This window comes from Gouania willdenowi, chromosome 9 (assembly GCF_900634775.1).
Source record: "Gouania willdenowi chromosome 9, fGouWil2.1, whole genome shotgun sequence".
Classification (NCBI taxonomy): domain Eukaryota; kingdom Metazoa; phylum Chordata; class Actinopteri; order Blenniiformes; family Gobiesocidae; genus Gouania; species Gouania willdenowi.
This window is the reverse complement of record NC_041052.1, coordinates 35,541,000-35,567,860: the sequence shown is the minus strand read 5'-3', so window position 1 is coordinate 35,567,860 and position 26,861 is coordinate 35,541,000. Positions and strand designations below refer to the sequence as shown.

At 37.0% G+C, this 26,861-nt stretch overlaps 2 protein-coding genes across 5 annotated transcripts in view; both read left to right on the top strand.

The window, feature by feature from the left end:
- Nucleotides 1-18,230, top strand: part of gas2l1 (growth arrest-specific 2 like 1) — a 48,656-nt gene extending 30,426 nt beyond the window's left edge. Inside the window, exons 2-5 of the mRNA XM_028458318.1 lie at nt 557-664; nt 8,860-8,956; nt 10,573-10,894; nt 14,669-18,230. Coding sequence (XP_028314119.1) covers nt 557-664; nt 8,860-8,956; nt 10,573-10,894; nt 14,669-16,580 — 2,439 coding nt within the window. The 3' untranslated portion in view covers nt 16,581-18,230. The remainder of the gene's footprint in view (nt 1-556; nt 665-8,859; nt 8,957-10,572; nt 10,895-14,668) is intronic.
- Nucleotides 18,231-25,447: 7,217 nt separating this feature from the next.
- Nucleotides 25,448-26,861, top strand: part of ap1b1 (adaptor related protein complex 1 subunit beta 1) — a 59,430-nt gene continuing 58,016 nt past the window's right edge. The window contains exon 1 of one of the 4 annotated variants that reach the window (XM_028458327.1): nt 25,448-25,546. Coding sequence is in view for 1 of the 4 variants with exons in the window: in XM_028458326.1 (XP_028314127.1) it covers nt 25,814-25,840 (27 nt within the window). In the remaining 3 variants the exon portion in view is untranslated. Of the gene's footprint in view, nt 25,668-25,708; nt 25,841-26,861 lie in introns of those variants that run through there. The other 3 variants (XM_028458328.1, XM_028458329.1, XM_028458326.1) reach the window with 3 other exon arrangements.

The window sequence follows — 26,861 nt, the reverse complement described above, 5'->3', positions numbered from 1 at the left end:
AAACATTTAAACTGTCCAATCAGACGAGAGCGCATGCTGATCTCACACAGCCCACATGCTGCATGTGTGTGTGTGTGTGTGTGTGTGTGTGTGTGTTTGAGGGCACAGCTCTGTATTTGAACTCCAAACCCAGCTGGCAGTACGGCCTGCTTACATCATCACCACTGGCTTTCTGAGCTTCTTCTACCATGGGGTTGATGACAAACCCAAACTTGAGTGGGCGAGCCCTCGTGACCATGTTCCAAAGTGTATTTTAGTGCCTTGCTGTCATTTGTGGTGCAATAAATAACCTAAATGTTCTAAAGAGGAGGAATAAGGCAGGACTTTTAATGTGGTGAGACAGCAGGGCGGGACGTTTTATCACCCAGTAGGAGCTCTGGGAGGAAAATGACGCAGACGCCCTTTTTTTTTTTTTACCCAAGGCTGCTCATGACTTACACCACAAAACAGAGTCATTGTTGTGTTGTGAACTCAAAGCCCTTTGATGACTCTTACATACATCATGTTGATGTGTCACGCGTGTTAAAGTGATCTTTGTTGCTCTTTTTCTCTGCAGGTGAGAGAGATTCTGGGCCGCTGCTCCTGTCCCGCTCAGTTTCCAATGATCAAGGTTTCTGAGGGGAAATACAAAGTAGGAGACTCCAGTGCACTGATCTTCATCAGGGTAGGTCTTCATCACCTACACCAGTGATTCTCAAATGGGGGTGCGTGTACCCCTAGGGTTACGCGATGGCACCACAGGGGGTACTTAAAGAGAGAGAGAGGAAAGTTTAAAAATGAAAGCATTAAAAATAAAATGATAATGCTAAATATTATCAGCAACTCACAAAACAACAACAAAAACACACAATATAAGCGAAAAAAATACTGAATAATAAACAGATAAACAATGACAAAATACACAAAGTGACACCAAAAACACAAGCACTAAAGAGAGAAAAATACTATTATCATCAACAACATACAAAACGACAACAAAGACACACTAAATGTGATAAAAAATATACCAAATAATGAAAAGAAGAGATTACAATAAAATACACAAAATGATGTTGGAAATAATTTTGATCAGAACATGAACGACTAATACAAACGTCACTGTTGGTTCCAGGAGGAAGATGACTTTAAATGATAAAAACTATAGAAATAAATCTATTCAGGAGTCACTAAATACTGTTTCATTCCACTTATTTACAAAATAAGATTCTTTAAAATGTGTGTCATCAGTCATTCATTCCATCGTTATGCTCCGTAGTTGATTTTTCACAGAATTCTGAGTAAAATGATGTGGTCAGACAAAGGGGGGGTGGGGACTTGAACCATACATGACATGACTCACTTTCTAGCTCTGCTTCTCTGTAGAGCACATTTGTCGAACTCAAGGCATCCAATGTGGCCCACAGGAGACAGTTAAAAGACAGAAAAAGCTCATTATTGTCTAAATGACCAAAGATATCTCTGCTCAGATTTCTAAATACACAAAAATCAATGAAATTCGACAATATTTCAAGGATCGCAATTTTACCATGCTTTTACCACATGACTGGAGTCATTCTAAATCTGAAATTGTTCAAAGAACTCAATTTTCCTGAAATTATTTCACATAATTTCCCCAAATTAAATAAAAGTTGATCACAAAATCAATGACATTGAAAGGAGAAAATCTTGAGGAGACAGATATCTGTCACTTATTGCCTGGATATTGTTGGCTCCTTACATACATGTATAACATGTATGATTTAAAGTACAGACCTGGGGACATTTATGTTGAAGGACAAAATTAGTTCTTAATAAATGAGGCAATAACAACAGCGTTCAATTGTTATATGCAAGTGCAATATTATATATTCATTTTTTTCTATTAGATATTTACCATGTTGTAGTGTTAAAATCCTCATATTTTTGTGTTCATATCTGCTGCAAAATGTTTTTGTAAATAGTTTATTATCCACCATACTTACTGTATTTGTGTTATGCCCCCTACCTCACTCAAAGGGTTATTGATTTGCTTTAATTACAAAATATTTTCAAACCACAAAAAGTGTTGAAATTAGGTGTCAAATTACTGTTTGCATTAAAACACTTTTTTTTTTTTTACTTTAATTGAAAAGCTTTACTGAAATGTTTTGATTAGAAGCAACTTTTAAGTTTTTTTGTTCGAAAATATTGCTTTGATTGAAACAACTTTTTTTGTTTTTAATTGAACAATAAAAACAAAATCTTTATACATTTGAGTCGAGATTAGATTTTTTGTCGACAGTTGCACATATTTTAGTTGTAGTTTATCCTGTCTTTGTACATAATTACTATCATGTTAGCCAGGTGAAAAAAAGCATTATTTACGTTGTTAGTACTCAAACAGATAAACACTGAGCACCTCCCACATGCACTTCTGTGCACCCCAGGGAGCTGTTATCAGCATTTCATCTGTGCTCAGCTTCAGCCTGTTGATTCTGACCTCCAGCTATAGAACTGTGACTCAGCATGATCAACTGGTTAACATTGTGTTCACCCTCAGGCTTCTTTATTATAATTATTGCAGAACAGCTTTTTACAGCAACATCATAAAGCAGTAAAGTGACTGACAATTAGTAGCTGAAAGTATAAAACACAATACATGCTGTACCTGAGGTGTGGATTTGGGTCACGTGACTTTAGACTTGTTATGCTCCAAGTGCTGAAAATGCACTTGGATAGCAACAAACAGTCAAATGAAGCCAAGAAGACAAGTCAGTTTAGTTTTTGATGATTTATTCGTAAAAAAAAACAAAGACAAACACTTCCCGAGTGGGGAAGGTGAAGTTAGTAAGTTAGTAGCTGGATGGGAGACCACTGAGAATTCCAGGTGCCACAGTGGGGTACAGTCGCCCCAGTGGTATCTGTCATTGTGTCCTTGGGCAAGGCACTTCACCCACATTGCCTAGTATGAATGTAGTGTGTGTGTGTGAGTGAGTGTTGGTGGTGGTCGGAGGGGCCGATGGCGCACTATGGCTGCCTTACTTCCCTCAGTTTGCCCCTAGGCAGCTGTGGCTACAATAGTAGCTTACCACCACTAAGGGTGGAGTGAAAGAATAATCCCTTAATTCTGTAAAGTGACTTTGAGTGTCCAAAAAATAATTATTATTATTTAAGCAAATATGAAACGAACAAACAAAAGTGCTGAATAACTAAAAGAGGACAACATTTACAATGGGGTGGCACCAACCACTAACCTAATGTTTCTAGACATTCAGATTACTAGGAGGGACCTCATCTCGCCTGGCCCTACACCTTACCACCACACAGAGGTCAAAACAAACGTGTTTCCACTTTCACAGACGAAGGTCACCAAGTTGTTGTTGTAGCACAGGTTCTCAAGGCTTCTCCTCCAAGTGTGCTGATCACGCCCTTACAGTATATACAGGTGGGAGCTGCAGCAGCCATTAACCTGCTAGGAACAAAAGAGGAGGGTCACTAACTGTCACAACAGTGCAATGTTTACATGCACGCCCACACCAACCTTTAAGCTCCAACAATGGTTTGACAAAACAGACCTGAAAGTGCCTGCGACAGTTCTCAATTTAGGCTTTTGTAATATCTCTATTCCTCTCAAGGTATAATTACTTTCTGTCTTCATTATTTTTAAGATTTTTAAATGTGCTTTGTACCTGGTTTTTAAAATATTTTATTCTGCCAAATGATGAAATTTTAATGTTTTTTGCGGTATAAATATTGGGTTAAATATTGGCGAGGCTGAGACATGTGCGCACTAGCAGAGAAAATGATTCCAAGAGTGATATCCTCCGGATTTAACGCTTATACCGTGATTAATAATTCATTTAGAAAAAATTATACCTTCTTCTACTTCCCAGTATGATTATTGTTTGGATAACAGAGGAACTGAGAACGTTTTAAAATCTAAAAATAATCTTGATTGATTTGTTTATTAAAGGACTGTGTCAGATTATATCACTATTATTATTATTATTATTATTATTATTATTATTATTATTATTATTATTATTATTATTATTGTTATTATTATTATTATTATTATTATTATTATTATCATTATTATTATTATTATTATAATATTTTTTTTACCTTGTCTGCACATGCTGTCGAAGGTCTACACTACATGTAGTGCAATCTTGTCGCGATGCAATGCTTTATTATGGCAATTAAATAAATTATTTTTTTTCATTGTATAATTGTAACTATCACCAGCCCTTCGTGAGGAATGATAAGAAAAACTTTATTAAAGGAAGAATATATAAAGAGAGGACAGTGTTACACCTTGGTGAGGGGGAAAGAACAGGGAAGAGGGAGTCAGGGTAGGACAATAGTACTATTATTTGACAAATATGTACTCTGTTCAAGTAATTTATAGTTTATATTAATTGAATAACCTTGCTCTGTAAAATGGCACTAGCTGTGGTACATTATGGGATCGTGACTCGTTAAGACTTGTATTTTAAAGTTGAGGACTTTTGACTTGATTTGGACTTGATTTTCTTGACTTGGGGCTTTAGTGACATGACTTGAGAATTTCTTGAGACTTGAGAAGCAGTGACTTGTTCCAACCTCTGTCCTGTACAGTATATTATTTATACATGTATTTACCCCTAAAGACAGACAGGGTTCAGTCACTCAGTGGACATGCACATTGTGGTCATATGATCTTAAGCAGCAGAAAATGAACGACTCAATCAAGTTTTTTCAAGATTCAAGATGTTTTATTGTCATGTAAACAGGTTAAAACATGGCAGTTCCGCCGTAGAATGAAAAGTCCGCCTTCCACACTAAGATAAAGTGTTCACACGTGGCCTTTTGTGGTCCACTCCCTGGATCCTATTCACACGAGCATACATAGCGCTGTAGGTCATTTCCTGAGTTTTTCCTTATCTTTGCCGTGTTGTGTTTCTGGTGGACTCTCTGTCTCCATCGCTGACACTGAACCCTAAACAGGCCTCAGAGGACAGAGCAGGAAGCCACTGGTTGATGGCTGGGATCGATTTTTGTCTTGGCTTACTGGAACTGCCCAACGCAAAGTTTAATGGATGGAAGTCTATGTACAGTCCATGTCATCCACTTTAAGGGCACCAGTCACTCTGTACATGACTGTATCAGTATGGTGTCAGTTGGGACAAACGTACAAATGCTGTGTATATTAGAATAGTGTCTTCATAGTTAATCATACACGATGTCGTCAAAAACCTCCTTCAGCCATTGAGATTACGTTTAAACCATTTTATCACACAATGTCCATTTTTGACAAATTATCTGCAAATTAAAGAATATTTATAATTCTTTATACATGGCATGATTCTAATGCAACGCGCAAAACTCTATCGAAGTTATTGGTGGAAATGAAAACAGTCTTGAAATTTCTACCTTTGACATTTGTCTGTGGGTAAATTCTCTCGTTTTTCCAGAAGAATTACCTTTAAATGATTGATCTATGATGCCTACACTATGTCTTTATATGTGTTACAGAAAATGTTAGTTATGGTTGCCAGCTGCTTTAAGTTTAGGGTTTAATATAAATAATGTAACAGGCTCGATCTGATGCAGGCACTGACTAAGTTATGGACGGTCTGACATTTGATTGATTACAAGCAGTGAAAATATTACCTGCTTGATGAAGGTAGTAAAATAAAACGTTTAAGATTTCGTCGGATCACCTGGAACAGAAGGCATCTATCAATGCTCACGTTTATGAACTCTAAAACTGAGAAATGGACCTTTTCAATGCTGTTTTGACGTCGTACATTGCGTTTAATCTGATTGGTCGGCTGTGTTGTGATGAATTTGATTGTTGTCTGGTCATTTAATTTTTTGTAGTTTCACAATGTCCATTGATCATTTTAAAACAAAAAAATAATAATCTACTTGGGTATAGAAATGTAACAAATGAATGTGCACCTTTACAGCTGCTAAGGAACCCCAGCCGTAACAAAGCCTTGCAGATAGATTTATTTTAAAACGTATATGATGTTGGTTCACTGTTGCCATAGCAACAGGGATTTGGTCTGTGTTCTGTGAAAGCACATGAGACCCCTTTGGTAATATCTAGCAGCCAATGACGTGCAGTCAGGGTAGACAAGGTAGGCGGTGCCTACCCAAGGGTGAATTGATATTTTGATTATTTGTTTTAATTATAATATAATTATAAATTCCTTATTTTTCAATTTCCGATAGCCTATAGTACAGTACCTATAAGTTTGAAAGTGTCAGCATTTTTTGCTTTTCATAGCCCAAATCGCTAAATATCACTATTTCCTAACCGCTGTAAGGAATGAGGAGGCCACACCCCTTCTCAAAAGCACATTGCTGCTCTGCCTCTGTTCTCATAGCATGTTTTTATGTGTTTGCGCATGCGCAGTCAGTTCCTCAAGATGAAAACAATTTACGGAACCACGCTATGCTAAATGCTATACGTAAGTTCACAGTGCATTAGTGAATTGATATCACGTGGCCGCTGCTGCTACGTTCTCTAGCTAGTGGGCGGGATAGAGATGATAGAGAAACTTTCTTTTGAGGAAAAATGACAGCTTTTAAAAGATGGGAGACCAACACCTGAACTACCAGACCTTCAGCAAAGGAAAGGTCAGAAAATTGTTCGTATTTTCTACAGTGAATGGAAGGATTGACTTTGTGGATGCTCCTCACTGAGGCTGTTCTGAGTTGTTGCTGTTGTCATTTTCTCTGTGTTTCTGTGTTTCCAACACAAACAACAGATGTGCTGCCGTGTCATGAGTGTGGAGGCTATATTAAATCAGTGTTTATGTTTCTTTAATGGTGTTTTAAGATGTTGATTTTTGTTAGATGGCTAAATGCTTGTTCATGTGGATATATGAAATTGTCATTGGTGTTGACATTGGTGGTCTCGATTTGGAACGCCCTGCCTACCCTACCCTAGTGGTCACGGCACGTCACCGCTAGCAGCTGCACCAAAGATGTGAAGAGAAACATATTTCAGTCTCTGCACTCTGTCTCTCAAATGGCCCCCAAAGTAAAAAAATAAAAAGACATGAACAAGCAAAATTAAAGCCACAAGCGGCGCTGTAGGGTCTGAAGAAGCGGGCAGGGTCGGTAACCCAAGGTCGCGTATCCCAATGCTGGGGATTGGGGCATACCTGCCAAGTATCCCGTTTTGTCCGGGAAACTCCCGTATTTTACAACTCTTTCCCGCCATCTTCCTGTATTAATATTTCCCCGTAAATATCCCGTATTTTAATGTAATAATAATTAAAAGATGTCTTACTAAACTGAACGGCGTCATTAGCCTCGCGAGAACTGTCACCTGAAATGGCCTGAGTGGCAGCTCTCGCGGGATTAGTGCTGACAGCGGCAACAAACCCGGATACAACTCAGAAGAGAGATGATGAATGAAAACATTACGGCGAAAAAAACAAGGAACTGGTGTAAATACGTTGTGAAATGTTACAGAGGGTTTATCTTTCTAAAGAGCATCAGGATGGGACACAGTTACACGTTCTGTTAGATTAATAACTGATTTTAACGTCTCCCACAGCGGAAGGAACGACGTAATTCACCATGAAAAATCAGCCAATCACGAGCTCCACAAATACACACTGCTTTAAAAAGTGTTAAAGATGTAAAATCTGCAACAAATGTGTCTAATAAGTCATTAGTGAATACCAGAGAACCACATGAGTGAGCATGAAAAATTAAAAGAAAATATATATTAAAATAAAATGTTAATGTCTAACTTAAAGACAAACAATGTGAAATTAACAGTAAATATGCAATGTGTTGACCTGTATATAAACTGTAAGTACATTAAATAAACACATGTGCTTCATATACACATTTATGTTTTTATTTAGGCTGTTTTATAATTTAGGAATTTGTGCTGGCTCGAGTTTTCTATTTTGGCAATAAAGAAAACCATAATATTTCATATATCAATATATATATATATATTTATTTATTAGGAAGCAGAACAAGATCAGCATAAACATGAAAACTCGTACAATGCAGCACTTCCTAAATTTACCAAGTTAAAGTAAAACACGACACATAAACAGAACAACAAAGGAAGTATGTAATTACAATAAATTGTAGTATTTAAGTCGTGATTTTCTAACTGGTGACCCTTCGGACTGTACAGTAACTATGAAGAAGCTCACAGTTCCACAAATGTTGGTGACCCCTGACTTAGAACATGTTCACTGTGCACTACACGTGGCAGGATGGAAGCTGCAACTGCTTAAAGGAAACTAGCGTCTTTGATCAGATGTGAGCAGGTGTGTGTGTGTGTGTGTGTGTGTGTGTGTGTGTGTGTTGTGTGTGTGTGTGTGTGTGTGTGTGTGTGTGCGTGTCGAGAAGCAGTTGACTTCTGCCTTAAACCTCCTTATTCTCTTCTGTGAGCTGCAGAGTGAAGCGGTGAGCAGGGCTGATGCTATAATTCCTCGTGTTCCACTCAGTCTGAAAACATGGACACCAGGAGGGGCATGAGAGCGACGGGGGGGGGGGTAGTTAAGAAGAAGAGGTTCTTTCACAACACTTTGGCTCTTTATTACGCCACGGTACTCTGTTTAATTGCAAGTTGGCATGGCAATGAACAGCCCTCATAATGGCAGCAGCTGGGGGGGGGGGGGGGGGGGGGGGGGCCAATGTGGGAAAAAGACATGAGGGGGAAGGAAGTGCAGCAGGGACATACAGGGGGCGTGTTACGCAACACTGAAAATGAGCAGTCTAGGCCAAACTGTCCTCTTTGTGACATTTGCATAACTATTGACTGCATGTGCGTGTGTGTGTGTGCGCGTTTGCGTGCATGTGTGCGTGTGTGTGTGTGTGCGTGTGCATGTGTCGCCTCATTTATTGAAGTCTTTCTTCATCTTTTCTCTCCAGGTCCTGCGTACCCATGTGATGGTGCGTGTCGGCGGGGGCTGGGACACGTTAGAACACTATTTGGACAAGCATGACCCATGTCGCTGTGCTGCCTTCGGTGAGGTCACTTCCTGTCCTTTGTGCCCACTCCACAACTACTCACGGACTTCATAAAACACAATTGTGGTGGTTTTGCATTTCAAAAAAGGAAGAAACAAATTTACAGGGAAATTTTCTTTTTCTGGAATAGTAAAACTATCAATTATTACCTTTTTTTTTTTTACTGTTTTTACACATTATAGTGTATCTGTTTGGGTTTTATCTCCAATAGAAGAGGCAGGGTTGCAGTCAATTACAATTGTAAGTGTAACTGGAAAAAAACTGTTGCTGTTGTAATTGTAATTGAATTGTAATTGGGTTCAGATAACTGACTTGTAACTTGTAATTGACTTGTTCACTAACCCCTAGCAGTCAAAGCAGATGGCTGCCACCTCTGAACCTGGATCTGCTGGAGATTTCTTCCTATAAAATAATAGTTTTTCTTCCCACTGTCGCTAAATGCTTGTTCATGTGGATCTTGTTGGGTTCTTTTTCTTACTATGAACTCTATATTTTGTTAAGCGCACTGAGATAACTTTGCTGTAATTTGCGCTATGTAAATAAAGTTGAGTTGAGATGAGTTAATAGGCATAGACATTCTATAAAAACTTTCATTTCAATTAAACAAGAAAACTTGGGAACCATGTCACAGTTCTATGGCGTACGCATAGGCCTACTTTGGTAACAATTATTAAAATGTGTGTCATATCAAGTTTACCTGTCAGTTCTCTTGAGGATCATTTTACCATTAAGAAAAAAAATCTATCTCATAATTATGACTTAAGATTTTTTTTTATCATTATTTTACTTTTTCTAGTTTTTTGTGTCGGGATGTGTGTTTTTTTACAGGCGGGAATGCGATTCTGTAGTACAGTGACACAAAAAAAAAGGCTCAGACACCCACACCAAAATATGAATACCAATATTTTCTTTTTTTTATTTATTCTTTTTTAATTTTATTTAAAAACAACAAAATGTTTTATCATTATTTTTTTATTATTATTTGAAAAAACAAAACAAAACAATATTTTTATTGATTAGGCAACCATGGCTCAGGTGGTGGAGGGGTCGTCTTCTGATCATGAGGTTGGGGGTTCGTTCCCAGTCTATACCTGTCGAAGTGTCCTTGGGCAAGACACTGAACCCTAAATTGCTCTCAATGGTCGTCTGGTGCCTTGCATGGCAGTTCTGTCTCATTAGTGTGTGAATGGGTTGATATTGTAAAGCGCTTTGGGACTCATCAGTGTAGGGATAAATCTCTATATAAATCAAGTCTATTAACCATAACAAGGCAACAAGAGTTGAGAAATAAATGAGATTACAGCATAACAGATGCTAACAGAAAGCTAACACAAGAGGAAGGTTAAGTTTTATGGGATTAAATGAAGGCTCAGTAATTGTAATTGAACTTTAGTAACTGAGAAAATAATTGTAATTTCAGGGGGAAAATAATAATTGTAATTTTAATTGTAATTGGAAAAATTGCTGGTCAAAGCAATCGTAATTGAGTTGCAATTGAACATTGATAATCCAAGATGTAATTGTAATTTAAAAATGTAATTGACCCCAACCCTGGTTTGAGCTCATGATGGTTAGAGGGTCAGTGTTAACCACGTTGTCCCTCTGTGTCCACAGCCCATCGCTACCACCAGGCTAAAGCCAGTGGCCAGGGTCAGGGGACCCAGAGCAAGTCGTCCAGTGCCCACTCCTCCAGATCCACCAGCCCTGGTCCACACTGGAGAAACAATGACGCCATCGCACCACACAAGCTTCCTGACAGGCGATCCCTGGAGCCACTCTCTGCTCTGTGTGCCTCCTCTTCCTCCCCCTCCTCATCCTCCTCATCCTCACGGCCCGGGCGGAGTCAGAACCCGGAGCCTGACGCTGGCACGGCTCGTCCTCTCCTCCAGCGGCCTCCACGGGACCGCTCCGAGCCGCGCCACTTTAATCCTCTCAGGTGAATCTGTGTGTGTCGACATCAATGTGCAGATTAATGGGATAGCTTGATAAGGGGCCAATCACAAATCTTAGCAACGTACATACTTACTCGACTAATAGATTACACACACACACGTTTAGTTTACAGTATAACAGGAAGTCACAGATTAAAGCAGAGAAGATTAATCTAATCTCAGGTGACATTGCCTTGATAAATCCAACAAACCTGAACCACCAGATAGGGCCCCTAGTGGCTAAAAAACACATGTTTAGGTTGCTATAAAGCATAGTGCAGGGGCCGGGTTTTCAACCTTGGGGTCAGGACTCATTTTGGGGTTGCGAGACACTGGGATGCCTTCAAGAAACTAGGAATAAAATTAGCCTTTTTTACCCTTTTTCTGCAACTGCACCAAACTATCCATATTTTAACCCATTTTCCTCACTTTTTCTTGCCATATTTTTGCTCGTTTTAAACCATTTTTGCTCCATTACCCGGTCTCTGGCACATTTATTTTGGGGGTTGTGGGCTGAAAGGTTGGGAACCACTGCATTATAAAGTTTACCCAGTTTAATGGATGCTGTCAGTGTATGTTTTGTTTCTTTTAATACATTTCTGCCAGTTTCCCATCGAATTTCAATGCCTTTTCTGCACATTTCAAGACATTTTCGGCACTTCTAAACCCTTTCCACCACTTTTCCAACCTAATGTCGCATATGTTGACCCATTATTGTCACTAACCTATTTTCTCCATATTTCATGCTTATTTTGCCAATTTAACCACATTCACCATTTGTCATGCCCATTATTTGCCGGTTTAAACTGGTAATTGTTCCTACTTCCTACTTCAGGCACAGTGGCTGTCCCTGGTCTCTGGCACCTTTATTTTGGGGGCTGAAAAGGTTGCGAACCACTAGCATATTGCACTCTAACTAACAGTGTGTATCTACAGTATTATGACTGAGCAGGGACTCCCACACATCACGTAGTTCTTAAAAGCCTGAGAAATGTTACGTCGGAGAAGTAGGAGTTATTTTCCTAAATATATACATTTTTGTTGAAGGTGGCTAAATTATCAATTGAACAGTGGTTTAATTGGAAGTTGTGCCAACATGGGGCTTATTGGCGCACTGTGTGGAATCCTAAACCAGACGTCAAGGCATTAACTCAATTTATCCCGAGTGGGTGGGGCATTCTCTTTTTCAAGTGCACCAGACGAGATAAACGCTAATCTCACAACTGTCCCTGAGGACTGGTCAAAGCTAACTGGGGAAGTAGGTCAACAGGTGGACTATTTACTGGCTGACTGACTGCTGCTGTATGTCTCCAAAGCTCAACGCCATAACAGACTGAATCCATATTAGAAAACACAGTAATCATTTGGACTGAACATAAATTAAATATATATTACAATAAATGACATAATGTTTGCTTTTATTAGAATTTGGATCATTTCTACTTTCATATTCAAGCAATTTCCAAAATTAAATTATGTTGGTTTTGTTGCAACTGGCGCCCTGTCCAGGGTGTACCCCCGCCTAACGCTCAATAAGAGCTGGACATAGGCACCAGCAGACCCCCGTGACCCTAAAAAAAGTTGTCAGAAGATGGATGGATTGATGGTTTTGTTGCTTAATACCTTGATTAAGTTAGAGTTTAATGTATTAAACCAGGGATGTCAAACTCATTTTAGTTCAGGGGCCAAATGTGGACCAGTTTGATCTCAAGTGGGCGGCAGATTTTTAGGATTGGGGAAAAAGAAAAATTATAACATCAATTGTGCCCTCGTTTTTATTATCAGTCCTTACCGGGTCTTCACTTAAAAAAAAATATTGATTTTGTAACCAATTATGTGTAATTTACAGGAATTTTGTGAAATTGTTTGTAAGAAATTGCCAGTTCTTTCCACAACTTGCAATTAAAAAAAGACAATAAACAAAGGAAAATGGCAAGCCCCTAAAAATATTGTAGAGTTTCATTAAATTAGTGAATTTCAGATATCTACAACTGGATTATTTGGTAATATACACAATAATGTCATGTTTTCTCTTCTATTTTTATTGTCTCCTGCGGGCCGAAATGGATGCTCTAAAGGGCTTGGATTTGGCCCCCGGGCCTTAAGTTTGACTCGTGGATTATAAGGTCACTTTCATGAAGTACGTCAGTCTAACATATAAAACTTTTTTAGTGAGAAAATAAACTCATAAACATGCAATTGTCTCCAAAGGTTAACCTCTAGTAGAGAACATTGGAAAGCACACGTGAATTCGTTGATATTGTTCTCCCTGAGCTGATTATACAGTTAAAGCTGAAGGTCCTGCTGGTGCGTGACAGTGCACTGGTGTAGGGTTCAGAGTAGTCAGCGGTGTGTAAAGGGCTTGAAAATCTATGAGACCTTTAATCCTGCCTTCTCTTGTTTTTATCTTCCTGTAATCCCCTGCCTGTCACTGCCCGCTGTTCCAAGAAACACAGGAACCTGAGGTCAGAAACAGTGTGGAAAACTCCTGCATGTGCACAGTGCACTGCTGGGAAATGTGTCGGATTGGCTCATGTCTTCAGTTGTTGGAGTCAACTGTGTATTACAAACATGCAACAAGTGTTGATTTTACTCTATCAGCCAAGGTTGGGGTCAATTACAATTTTCAATTACAATTAAGATTATTATTATTTCCCCTGAATGTCAATTACCGGTACAATTAATCACTGAGCCTTTAATAAATAACCCCATTAATCGTCACCTTTTTCTTGTGTTAGCTTTTTGTTAGCATCTCTTATGATAACAGGTCAGTTTGAACCATGTTTTAAATCAGCTGTAAAATAAAGTAAACAATATAATCTATCATCTAATTTGTTTTTCATGTCTTGGTTACTTTGTCAGGCTTCCTTATCCATAAAAATATTAGTATTAATATTTTTGGTGTGGGTGTCTGAGCCTCTTCTCTGTCAGTATACCCCTAGATTTAAAGTTTTTTCAAGTGGTAAAATGATCCTCAAGAGAACTAACTGGTAAACTTGATTTGATACTTATTTTATATCATTTCCATGCCAATTATTATTACAAAGTCAATCATCTGAACTCAATTGAAATTCAATTATTACAATTATAATTGACCCCAACCATGCCTGTAAATAGTTTATTATTATCCACTATACTCATTTACATGTCCCCTACCTCACTCAAAAGTGTATTGCATATTGTTAAAATATATATATGTATAAATATATTTTTTTTTTGATATACATATTAATATTGTTTAAATAGTTTTGTGTTTCCCTTTGTACAAATTGTGTATTTGCTTTTTGTTTAATGTCTTCTTCTGTAACAAGGGAATTTCCACAATATAGGAATAATAACGTACAATCTTATCTAATGATAAAACTAATTTGCGTCAATTAAAAATATTTTCAATTAAAAAAAAGTGTTGAAAGTGTCACTTTTTTTTTTTTAATTGAGATTTTTTTTTTTATTAAAGCAACTTTTTTTGATTGAAGTTAAATAGACCCCAACCCTGGTATCAGCTCTCGACTACTTGTGTGAAAAACGTAATTTAGAACCTAATTATAATTGACTTTCAGGGGAAAATAATAATTGTAATTTTAATTGTAACTGGGAAATAATGCTGGTCACCGTAATTGTAATTGAACATAGATAATTGAAGGTGTAATTGTATATGAAAAATGTAATTAACCCCAACCCGGGTGTCAGCTATGCATGAAAACATGCAACTGTTACTGTTTCAGCTCTCGACTGCTTGTTTGTTAAAGACTTCTGATTGTGTTTTTCCTACATTTCAGGAATAGGGACACGATGCCCGTGACGAGACGTCTGTCTGGGGACAGTGACTCATCAACAGCCTCCTCTAAAGGAGGAGGAGGAGGAAGTGGAGGGGGGCGGCTCTCGCTCGGCGGTTCTTCACGTCGCTCTGGTGAGGAGGTCGTTCTGCTTGTCAATCGTAAAGAGGGGAAACATGTGATTGAGAGGAATGAACCTCGAACACAGACCCCATCTCAGCGTGCCTCAGTGCCCCGCGCACGCAGTCACTCACGGGAACGTTCTGGGAATGCTCCCACACTCAAACCCAGTCCGCCGCAGGAACCGTCAGAAGCGGCGCGGTCTTCTCGTACAGAAAGAGGGCGCTCGCTAGCAAATGACGGACCTAGGAGGCTCCATGCCCCTCGTTCTCAGAGCCAGAGTAAGATATCTAGTCGAACTCGTTCAGGTGATGCCAGCCCAGGACCACCTTCAGAAAGACGGGAAGACCCTCGGACCAAAGGTCCATTATCATCTCTGAGAGCGGGGGGCGGGTTCACAAAGAGGCAGTCCTCTTCATGCTCTAATTCTCCTCTGAAAGGTGCTCATAACAACAGCCCCAGCAAGAAGACTGTGACAGCACCAAGGCCTCCTGCTCCTCGCTCTCCTGTAGTTGGAAAAGGTCGACTACTGCCACCCGTCACCTCAGGGGGAAGACTCTCACCGCACTCATCTCCTCGCAACTCTCATCATCACCCTGCTGCCCGCCCCTCTAGAATCTCACAGGGTTCCCGCTCGGCTGGACGAGGACACCATCGGAATGGGTCAGACATGGACCCCGAAGTCGTAGACCTACGCTCTGGCTTCCAGATGCTGCCAACACTGGATCCTCAGATCGAGCAGGACCTCTACAAAAGCTTTGAGGCTGAGTTTCTGGCTAATACGCAGCAGGCCAGAGCTGTAACCAGCAAAGTCCCAGGAAGATTGAACCTGCAGAGGGTTGGGACGCAGTCAGTGCCAGCACTCACTGAACTTAACGTCACAGATTCTGCTTATTCGTCGTCAAACTCCTCCAATTCCTCGTTGAACGTGGGGGCAAAGATTGGAACTCTTCCCGACCTCAGGGAATCCAAGAGGACTAACCCCCGCCACTTAGCGTTAGAGGACCCCTTGAATCTGCTTTATGGACACAATTTTGGAGCAAGTCTCAACAAGCTCCCAGCCATCTCAAACTCTGTTGAGGAAAAAGACTCTCCACCTTCCCTGTCTGATCCAGACATGAGTCACATCCCCTCACAGTCTGCTTTCCACTGCAGGAACATGAATGGAGAGCATGGGCGGCGGTGTCAGCTTGGCTGGACGACACAGACTGAGGGAGAGGTTACTCTTGGAAACTATCCTCACAGCCCGGGAAGCAATGTAGGAAATGGTGAGCTTCCTCCTACAAAGATCTGTCAGTCACCGGTGCTCCCGCCCCCCTCTGACGACTGCTCCTTCCAGGACTCGTCCAGTGAAAACTCCTCCATGTGCTTTAGCTTGAGTGAATCCCGCTCGGAGTCTCCCCAACCGTCGTCACCCCTGACCAATGGGGACACTGACGGGGAGGTGCAGCCTTTTCAAAAAGATCAAAAGAAGACAAATAAGGGGGAAACAAACTCCAGGCACAAACTGGGAGCCAAGTTCAGGCCTCGCATCGACAACAGGCCCGAAAACCGCCGATCAGGCATCCCCACCCCAGTCAGCTACAGGCAGGGTCACAACACTCTCTCCCCCAGTCACACACCCCCACTGTCCCCACAGAACTCCTGTCCTTCCGCCCGCTCAGCCACATGTAAAGGCCTGCACCATGCTTTCACTGACATGAACTACCATCAGCCGCGGCCCTCGGCCATGGCCAACAGAGACATTTCCTTCCCTGGACAGTCATCGTGCTTGGACTCTGAAGCTTGGATGTAGCAGAAAACTACTGTCATTATAGTGAAACTCTATGTATAAACACACAGTACATCCACAAGGCTTCAAATAGACTTGGCCCGGTTCTGAAAAAGTAAAAGTGGGGAAACAAGCTTATTTGGGTAAATATGCTGATTCAGATTATCAATGTTCCCAAGCTGTAACTTGAGCTCTTTATCTCCTAATTTGAAAATCAAAATGGCTGTCAAAGCAGCACAAACAAACCGGTTCAGATATTCAGAGTCAGTTTATTAGGTCAAATTTTAGTCACAAACTCTGCAGAGGACATACCACCCAATGCAACATATTCTGCAAAGGTAATTGTTGATGATATCATCAATACTTGTGAATGCAATCATTCGTGTTCAGGCAGACTAGTTGTTTACTAGTATCACCCTGTTTTTTTACCCACATAGTGCTGTAGATCGTAGCTGAGTTTTCCGACATTTGCATTGCAAGGTTCTGCACAGTTGTTGGCATGAGTACTTCTGAGTAAGTAGGTACAAAGGGAGTCATTAGTCATTAGTTAATTGAGAAACAGCACCGATCAGCAGTTTTAAATGGTTAGTTTGAGCATGAAGGATTGAAATTCAGTTAAGGAACATGGATATTTGGATTCTGCACATCACAAACCATCAAAAACCAACATGCATCCCTGCGTTTACCCCAATTTGCCGCTAACCGCTAGCTACAGCAATCTTTTTGAGAATCGGGCCTAGTCTAAAACTCCTTTTGGTTTTCTTCTTTTTTTTCTGAACTCAGAACATCAGCAGAGGATTCCTTAACATTTGCTTTTTTTGCACTCAAGCCAAAATATTTATTACCAAAGGAATGGTCTTTAATATAAGTATTATTTTCTGTGTGCATGGTAATGCTTTTGCCAATTCTTTTTTTTTTTTTTTAAATAACAATACTTGTGAAGTACTAACAGTTTATGTACAACACAGATGCAGAGGGAGCATATGTGCTGCCATGTGTCCCAGTGAGGGGCCATGGGAAAGTGCCAGGGATTTAAAGCTGCATCCCAGACTGTGTCAACACTGAACCTTTATTCAGATGGATGAGCGCCCTCTAGTGTTCAGCCTTCTCCCCTCGCCCTTGCCTTTAGTTTATAATCTACTGCTGTAATAATATTGACTGAAATACAGTTCCTATCTATTTGCAGTTCATTCATCATCATAATATTAAGTTGCATAAAGTAAAACTTCTCAAGTGGTCTGGCTTAAGAGCCACCATCACTAAAATAGTTTTTATCAACAGATCGTACTGTTTTGATCTGAAAATAACACATTTTATGGCAACATTAAAGATGGTAAACATAACCAGGAGGTATGGATACTGATTCAACCAAAATGTACATCAAAACATAACGTATACAGAGGTAGATACAGTATGTGTCTTTATTATTCAATTGAATTTTGTTGTTGTTGATCAAACAAATCTTCAGTATAATCCAAAAAAAAAAAACTTTTCAATCAAAGATAAATACTTTTTGAAAGCATATGAATACATTATTTTAAATCAAAAATTTAGTTTTTATCAAAACAGAACTTCAGTTTATTTATTTATTTTTTAAACTTTTCAATCATAGATTAAGAGTTTTTGAAAGCAAATAGATATTTGACATCAAAAATGGCCTCTTTGATTGAAAAAGTGTTTTTTTTTTTTTTATTGAAGTAACTTATTATTTCATTCTTTTAAATTATTATTATTGATGGCCATATTATTGGTAAGAAAAAAAGTGTCTTTATTATTCAATCCCCCAAAATATCACTTAATTCAGAAAAAAAATAATTAAAATTTAAAATCACATTGTCAATCAAAAATACTTTTAATTAAAAATACATTTTAAATCACAAAATTTCACTTCAATCAAAAAAGTTAAAACATTTTTAAGCTGAAAAAAAGTGTTTCAATGCAATCAAATATTTGACACCCCCCCAAAAAAAGCATTTGAACATTTTTTTTTTTTTTGATTGAAGTGAAAAAGTCTTTTTTTTAAATTAAATAACAAAGACTTAAATCTACCTCTGTAATAAAACAGCTTACAAAATGTAAAAATACCAAATATCCTACATTTTCTAACCTGGAAAATGCTTCAGACTCCTTTGGGTCCCTTTGGGGTCCCTTCCCACCCGTTGAGAACCTAAATTTGCTCTCACATCAATGAACGCTGGCAGCACTAACACATTTCTGTACAGTTGTTTTCACTTTAAGTCGTGTGGTAGAGTTAGGGAGTGTTTGGCTTTGTGTAATGTGTCACAGATTTATCCTGTGTTTGATGCAGTACAGCGGTTTGACTTTATCTTTTAAATGTAAAATAAATAAATAAATAAAATAGGACATGTACATCACTTCACCATCAACTTACATTTTCTCATTTTGACCAAACCAAACTCTGTGAAATGAATTTAAACATTCACACCTGTAGAAGCCCCCATGCTTTGGAGACTGAATGTGTAAATATGCAATGTATATATATGTTAGATGGTGGAATACATCGTCTAATGTATATATCTACTACTACATGAAGTTGTGTGCTGCCTTAGCTATGCAATTGGTGTTGGAAATGCCTTGACACTTCCCTTTGCCTTAAATGTTATTAAAAACATGTTAGTTTTTGAATGTTTTTGCTAATAGTTATACTTCTATTTGGTGACACTACATTCCTGTGATTAACTGTTAAATGATGGTGGAGAATCAAAAGTCTGGGTCTGAATGTCAAACAATTATAGAGTCATTGCTGATTTTAGCCATCAAACGTCTGATACAGTACATGTATAGTACAAATCAAATACATCATATTCCCTTCCTCTGCTTTTTAGTAAGAAACATAAAGCTGGATAATAGCGACATCTAGTGGCTAAAAAGATAATTCTTCTAAACAATTGTAGAAATGTCCTGTTTATTAAGTTCAGAGGGTTATAACTTGTGTTTATGGAAAGATGTATGAGCATTAATTTATTCTCAGTGGTATCAACCGTAGCAAAGCTCTACTAGTGCTCTAATTTGGAGTACATGGACTAAATGTGAGTAACTTTGTCAGGAAAAAAAAATCCAAGCTTGCCATTGGCTTTTCGAAACATTCCAACCAATCAGGGATCTGGATTTGGTTATAACCCCTCCTACTTCATGTGCATTAGCTCTACTAATACTACTAGTGATATTTTGAGTGTACTAGTACTACTAGTGAGAACATGTTTTACTAGTAAAGGTTTTTGGTGCTTTAGTGCATGGGTTCTCAACCTTGGAATTAAAAAAAAAAAAAAAATTGAGCCCATTTTGGAGTTTTTTTCACCCCCATTTTCTGCAACCAAACTTGGCATATATTAACCTATTTTCATCACTTTTCTTGCCTTATTTTTTTCCCTTTTAACGCATTTTTGCTGCATTTCTGCCACTTCTCCTCAAATTTCAATGTCTTTTCTGCAAATTTCTTTCACTTTCAAGACATTTTCTGCACTTTTCCCACCTAATGTTGCATATATGTTGTCCCATTATTGTCACTTTTAACCTCTTTTCACCATATTTCATGCTTGTTTTTCTAAATTAACCACATTCACAATTTGTCATGCCGGTTATTTGCCAGTTTAAACTAATTGTTCCAACTTTTAAGCCAATATTGACACTTTGAACCCTTTTTACCACTTTATTTTTGTGGTTTTTAAAATCCCAATTCACCAACTTTCCCACCATTTTTGGTCACTTTCAACCTTTTTCATTTCTGACTAAAACAAGGATTTACATCTTTAAGATGACGACATACAATGGTGCAAATAATAATTATTAGTTATCACACATTCATAGAACAATTGACCATCATTTTGCTGACTTCCCCCTTATAGATGGTCCTGTCTCCACATGACAGTTCTAGAATGTTCATGTCTGTGTTCAACCACCTTCAGGTACAGTGGGGGTCCCCGGTCTCTAGAACCTTTATTTTGGGGGTCACGTGCTGAAAAGGTTGAGAACCACTGTTCTAAAGTGCGAGAAGACCTTACTAGTAAAGCTCTGACTTTTATGAGTAACATATTATAAGTTGGTTACACTTTGCAGTAAGGGTTCATGAATTAATATTAGTAAATACATTATTAAGCATTAATTAACAGTTTAATAAAAAGTTACTTATCATTATAATGTATTACCTAATAACATATCAGTTAATGCAATAATAGACAGTTAATTAATGTTTACTGTACTTAGTTGATTAAAATATTATTAAGTATTAATAAAGGTTACACAATGTAATAAGTTATTTTTATGTATGCATACTTAATATGCATGAATTAACATATTATAGTCTCTAGTTATCATTTACTTGTGGTGTTTATTAAGTATGGTGTTACGTAACATTAGCAACCTGACAAAAGCCAAAAAGGGAATTACTAATGGTTAACTGTAATGCTTATGAGGCACTCCTATACATTCATTACAGTTCATGTCAACTTATTAATGCACTAACTACATTATAATGATTAATAACAAATTAATAAACACTTAATGAATGCCTAATAATGCATTAACTAACGTTAATTAAGGGACCCTTATTGTAAAGTGTTACCCTTTTTCGGAAACACTTTAGTTTAGGTAACCCCTATTAACCATGAATTAGTTGTTTATTAGCATTAGTAGCATATTGGCTCTTAATTAGTCATTATTAAGTACTTATTAATGCCTTATTATACACTTGGCAGTCTCACAGTCCAAACAGGGTTAGGATTAGGATTGGGATTAGGATTAGGGTTAACGCTAACCCTAACATGTTAAGATTGTAATTCATATACAACAGCTTCCTTAATTAATACTAATAAGTAATATTTCTGAGTTATTGAGGGAAAACTCTTAGTTAATGGCTTACTGGTTGTTTATTAAGGCCATGCAGAATAAGGTATTAATGAGTACTTAATAATGACTAATTAAGCGTTAATATGCTACTAATATACATGCTAATAAGCAGCTAATTAATTGTTAATAGGTGTTCCCTAAACTAAAATATTACCACTTTTTTTATATCTTTGACTATAAACTACTTCATCTGTTTAATTACTTTGAATGTTCAGGTTTACAGTGTAAGTCTACTAGTACTGCTAGTAACAGAAAATGATCTGCTTAATAGACAATTTAGCTTTACTAGTAAAATAAACCAAAATAGAGAACTAGCGTGTCGTTATGGTTGATATCACCGTGATTAAATTCATGCTAAAATGGCTTGTTTTACATGTGGAGGTGTTGGTTGGTTGGTTGGTTGGTTGAAACCAAAAGAACGATGTTGTGTGTTAGAAAGTGCTGAAAGACTTGGTCTGTGTGTATATGTGAGAAGGTGCATGAATAATAGATGCTGTAACTGGATCTTCCTGCTGAAGCTTTTACTAATGTGTCATCATCAGTATGAACGTGCAGACACTTTATCACCACTCAGTTAATATATGATTGCCAACCGCATCACAGTTTGGTTTTGTTGTTTTTTAAGCAGAAGTGGAAGAATTTTAAAAAAGACTTTGAAGGAAAAAAAAAAAAACTGTTGATTTTTTTGGGGGGACTTTAAGGGAATGGGCTACAATTAAAGAGTGTGTATATCTTTGTGTACATACATACTGTGTGAGAAAATGTACAGAATTGGAGTGAAGAGGGGAGTAATAATGTTGGGCTAATTTATTTATTTATTAAATCACTGTCAATGGGTTGGAGTGATGCTGTGTACCAAGGACTGTGAGTTTAAAATGAATTCATCTTATTGTGTGAGGTTTCCAGTTAATATCATTCATCATCATACTGTAAAACAGGGGTGTCAAACTCGTTTTTTATACATTATGTTTTTAGAAATGACAACAAAAACCTGAATCGACATGTAAATTAACATATAGTAGTTTAGTTAGTAAATAAAATAACTAAATAATATCACTGCCCAATATATACTGTACAGGAGCTTGTAATTTCTCTATGCACATATTTTGATTTTCCAGTCATATTTTTTTAAATGAATTATAGAGGTATTTACAGAAAATTACAATCATATTCTGAAAATGTCATAATCCCCCACATATCAACAGGAAGGGTACGATCAATAAATAAAACATACAAATAAATAGATACATAGATAATACATATACAAAGGCATATGCATTAAAAAAAAACTCAAAACAAAACAAAACAAAAAAAACAGCAGCAACAAAAATACACAACTAATCCAAAGTTCATCAAATAATTTCAGTCCACCACATTTTTATTTCATTTATTATTTATTTTTATTAGGAAATTACCCCAAACCTCATCAAAAGCTCCTAAGTTTTTCTTTGAATTGTACATTATTTTCTCCGGTGTAATATAAGATGACAGCTTATTCAACCACATAATATACCATGGAGGTGCAAGACTTTTCTATTTTAAGGCAATACACTTAAATACAGCTGTTAAAAACATCTCTGCACATAGTTACATAATTTCTGTAATTTTTAATCAAAACACAAACCCTCAATTCAAAAAAAAATAAAAAATTCTGCAATTGCTATCAAACATTTCTTCAAATTACAACAAAAATTAGACGTGAAAGTTGTCTAATAATTCTAGGACTTCTGAAGTATGAGATCCTGGATTTACTAATATCAGTGACTTCATGTTTTACACCTAGGTTATTATACATTGGGGGGTTTTACATGTGAAAATCAAACCTTGACTACAAAAATAATGAAATTGTTTCACCTTTTTTTTTTTACCCCCCCAGAAAACAGCATTTTTCTGTTCACTTGAGATTAAACAGATAGTATTCGTCCTCTGAAATAAAATGAGTTTGACGCCCCTGGCCTGCTGTAAAAGGATAAAAACCCATTAGATAGAGGATACTCCTAAAGAAAATTAACTTAATTATTTATTTTCAGCATTTTGAAGTTACATTGATTTCTCAATTTTAAATGTAAAACACTATTTGTCAGTATATTGCCAGAGCTACATTGATCCCATATGTAGCTTTGATTGAATTTGACTTAAAAACAGATTTTTACAGTTACTTTATTAGCTTTGTTTTGACTTTCTTGAAGAATCCCACTGTTTTATTGGCTGGTGTTTGTAATAATCTACCAGCTATATGAACTGTGACCTCTCAGAAACATTATGTATAATTTAATAAAATAAAAAAATAAAAAAGAGAGAGAGTGACTGCCCTGAAGCTGTTTGGTCGCTTTTTAAGAACTTTACAAAACCTTCACCCTTCTTTTATCCTCGATTACCAGAATCTGAATGTTTTTGATCCAACTTTTTCTTGTTTGTGACTGGGGATCATTCTTTTTTTCACTAAAACTTTAGACTTGTGTACAAGTTGCCTGAAATTGTGAAATTTGTGTGTATGGAAAATGCAATACTGCAAGATTTCACTCTTTTTTGAAAGGAAAAAACAAAAAAAACAAAAAAACATTGTCAAGTTGTTCTTGTAATAAAGATTTTCTGCTGAAGTCTCTGATTTTCATTTTGGTTAAATATTTCCTGTGCTCACATCTGTGTAAAGAGCAGAATGGACATATTGGACGTGTCAAGAGTCCATTACTGAATTTCATAAAGTAGCACGCTTTCACTCAGGATAAAGCAGTGGTTCTCAAACTGTGGGGCACACAGTAATATTCATCTTACAAAGCTCAATGATGAAGCATTGGTGATCATATTTGTATGACAGCAACACATCTAAATAAGTGGTATGCAATGAGTTTTATAAATGGGTTGAATGAATATTAGTATATATTTGAGCAAAAATTAAAAAATATATACACATGCCATTTAGGAAATTAACCATATATTTATTGACTTTATTGAATACATGGAATGAATTAAGTCTTCATAGATATAAGAAAATTTTAATATATATGTATGTATGTATGTTTATAAACTTTTTTTATATATATTCTTACACTTCCATAAACTATATATATATAATCAGACTTTCATAAATCTATCTAAACTATTCCTATATAGATATATAAGAACAGTATATATATATATATATATATATATATATATATATATATATATATATATATATATATATATATATGTATGTATATGTATATTCAAAATTATATACATACATTCAGACTCATATATATCGATATATATTCAAACTTTCATATATATATATTCAAAATTATTAAACTTGTAGGTGAGATATTCTACTTTTTAGGTGAGGTATTGTGGTTTTTAGGTGAGGTATTCTGTTTTTAGGTGAAATATTCTACTTTTTAGGTGAGTTATTGTGGTTTTTAGGTGAGATATTCTGTTTTTAGGTGAGATATTCTACTTTTTAGGTGAGGTATTGTGGTTTTTAGGTGAGATATTCTGTTTTTAGGTGAGATATTCTACTTTTTAGGTGAGGTATTCTGTTTTTAGGTGAAATATTCTACTTTTTAGGTGAGTTATTGTGGTTTTTAGGTGAGATATTCTGTTTTTAGGTGAGATATTCTACTTTTTAGGTGAGGTATTCTGTTTTTAGGTGAAATATTCTACTTTTTAGGTGAGTTATTGTGGTTTTTAGGTGAGATATTCTGTTTTTAGGTGAGATATTCTACTTTTTAGGTGAGGTATTGTGGTTTTTAGGTGAGATATTCTGTTTTTAGGTGAGATATTCTACTTTTTAGGTGAGGTATTCTGTTTTTAGGTGAAATATTCTACTTTTTAGGTGAGTTATTGTGGTTTTTAGGTGAGATATTCTGTTTTTAGGTGAGATATTCTACTTTTTAGGTGAGGTATTCTGTTTTTAGGTGAAATATTCTACTTTTTAGGTGAGGTATTCTACTTTTTAGGTGAGGTATTGTGGTTTTAGGTGAGATATTCTACTTTTTAGGTGAGGTATTGTGGTTTTTAGGTGAGGTATTGTGGTTTGTAGGTGAGCTATTCTGCTGTTGGCTGATATTTGAGAACACGGAAGTAAAACAGTGTCAGTGTTCGTGGGAGAAAACAGGCCGACTCTACTCTACTGTCCTGTCACGGTAAGCTGTCAATGGACATTTTCCTGCTACAATCCTTCAGCTACTGTTAACTGCTTGAGGTACGCTAAATCTCTGGGAAAGGTCTGAACTCGGCCGATGGATTAAGAGCTTAACTATCTCGGTAAAGGCTTTCTTAAACCCCTGCTTAGAAGGTCATGCCTGAACTCTGCTAACAGCAGCAGCTCGTAGACACGGAGCAGCACATTAGCATCTAGCATTTAGCTTAGCTCCGGGTTCATTCATCTACTGTCTGTATACGCTGCAAACATGCAGGAATGGGCCAACCAGCTATGCGTGAGTAACAAGCAGGAGAGCTAATAGATACTCTACTTATTTTACTATTTTTACTAACTTGCCCCATAGATTAGCGCTGACATCTGTTTTTCTGAGAATGCTATGCTAATACTACTGTAGCAGGATGCTAGTTTGCTAGCCAGCTATTTCTCTGCTTTGTAGAACCGATGGTTTTATAAGTTAATGTCAGATTATAGTTCATTTTAACTCCGGGTGTTCGTGAGCTATATAAAATATAAATGTCACCTTTGTATTTGTTTGACAAGTCATTGTTTTATGGATGAAATGAACGGCACTTAGCTAGCACTAGCATTAGCTACATTGTTTGACAGCAGTGTTATCGTCGTGTTTGTGTTATCCGTTGGTTCTTTGACAGCCTGTCAGCTCACGATAGTTACATGTATTTTTATCATGATGGTTGCAGATCGAATACCGTCTTACTGTAGTGTGTTATCTATTATTAAACACAATAATTTAAGATTTCAGGACTATGATAATAAGTTCATTCAGTCACATATATTAACTTGGCAACACTATTGTCGTTCATTAATTATAATAAATGGTCAATGAACAGGACTTAGATTCAGAGGGATTGAGTTTAATAGTTTGAAATGGTTTCAGACTGATTTACTTGATGGCAGCAGCATGTGATAAAATCTCTGATAAATATTTTTTTCCAATAACTGGTTGAATTGTTTTAGGATATTTATCTATAAGTGTATCCTAAGACTTGATAGTTACAGATTTACATTCAGAAGCAGTTGTCTAACTGTTCCACAGAGATCTAGATTAGAATCTCAGGCTGACATGTTTGCAACCCTCTTTGATTGTGACATGAATGCATCTCACTAAGTCATCAAAACGTTATGTGATGATTATTTATGGTTGTACATATTCTATTAGACAGTACACTGAGTTAATGATATGAGAGGCGATAATGAAATGATACAATATTTCTGGATAGGGGAAAAATAAAAATAAAAATTGGAGTTAAAATAAAAATAAGCTGTTGCTATTGACC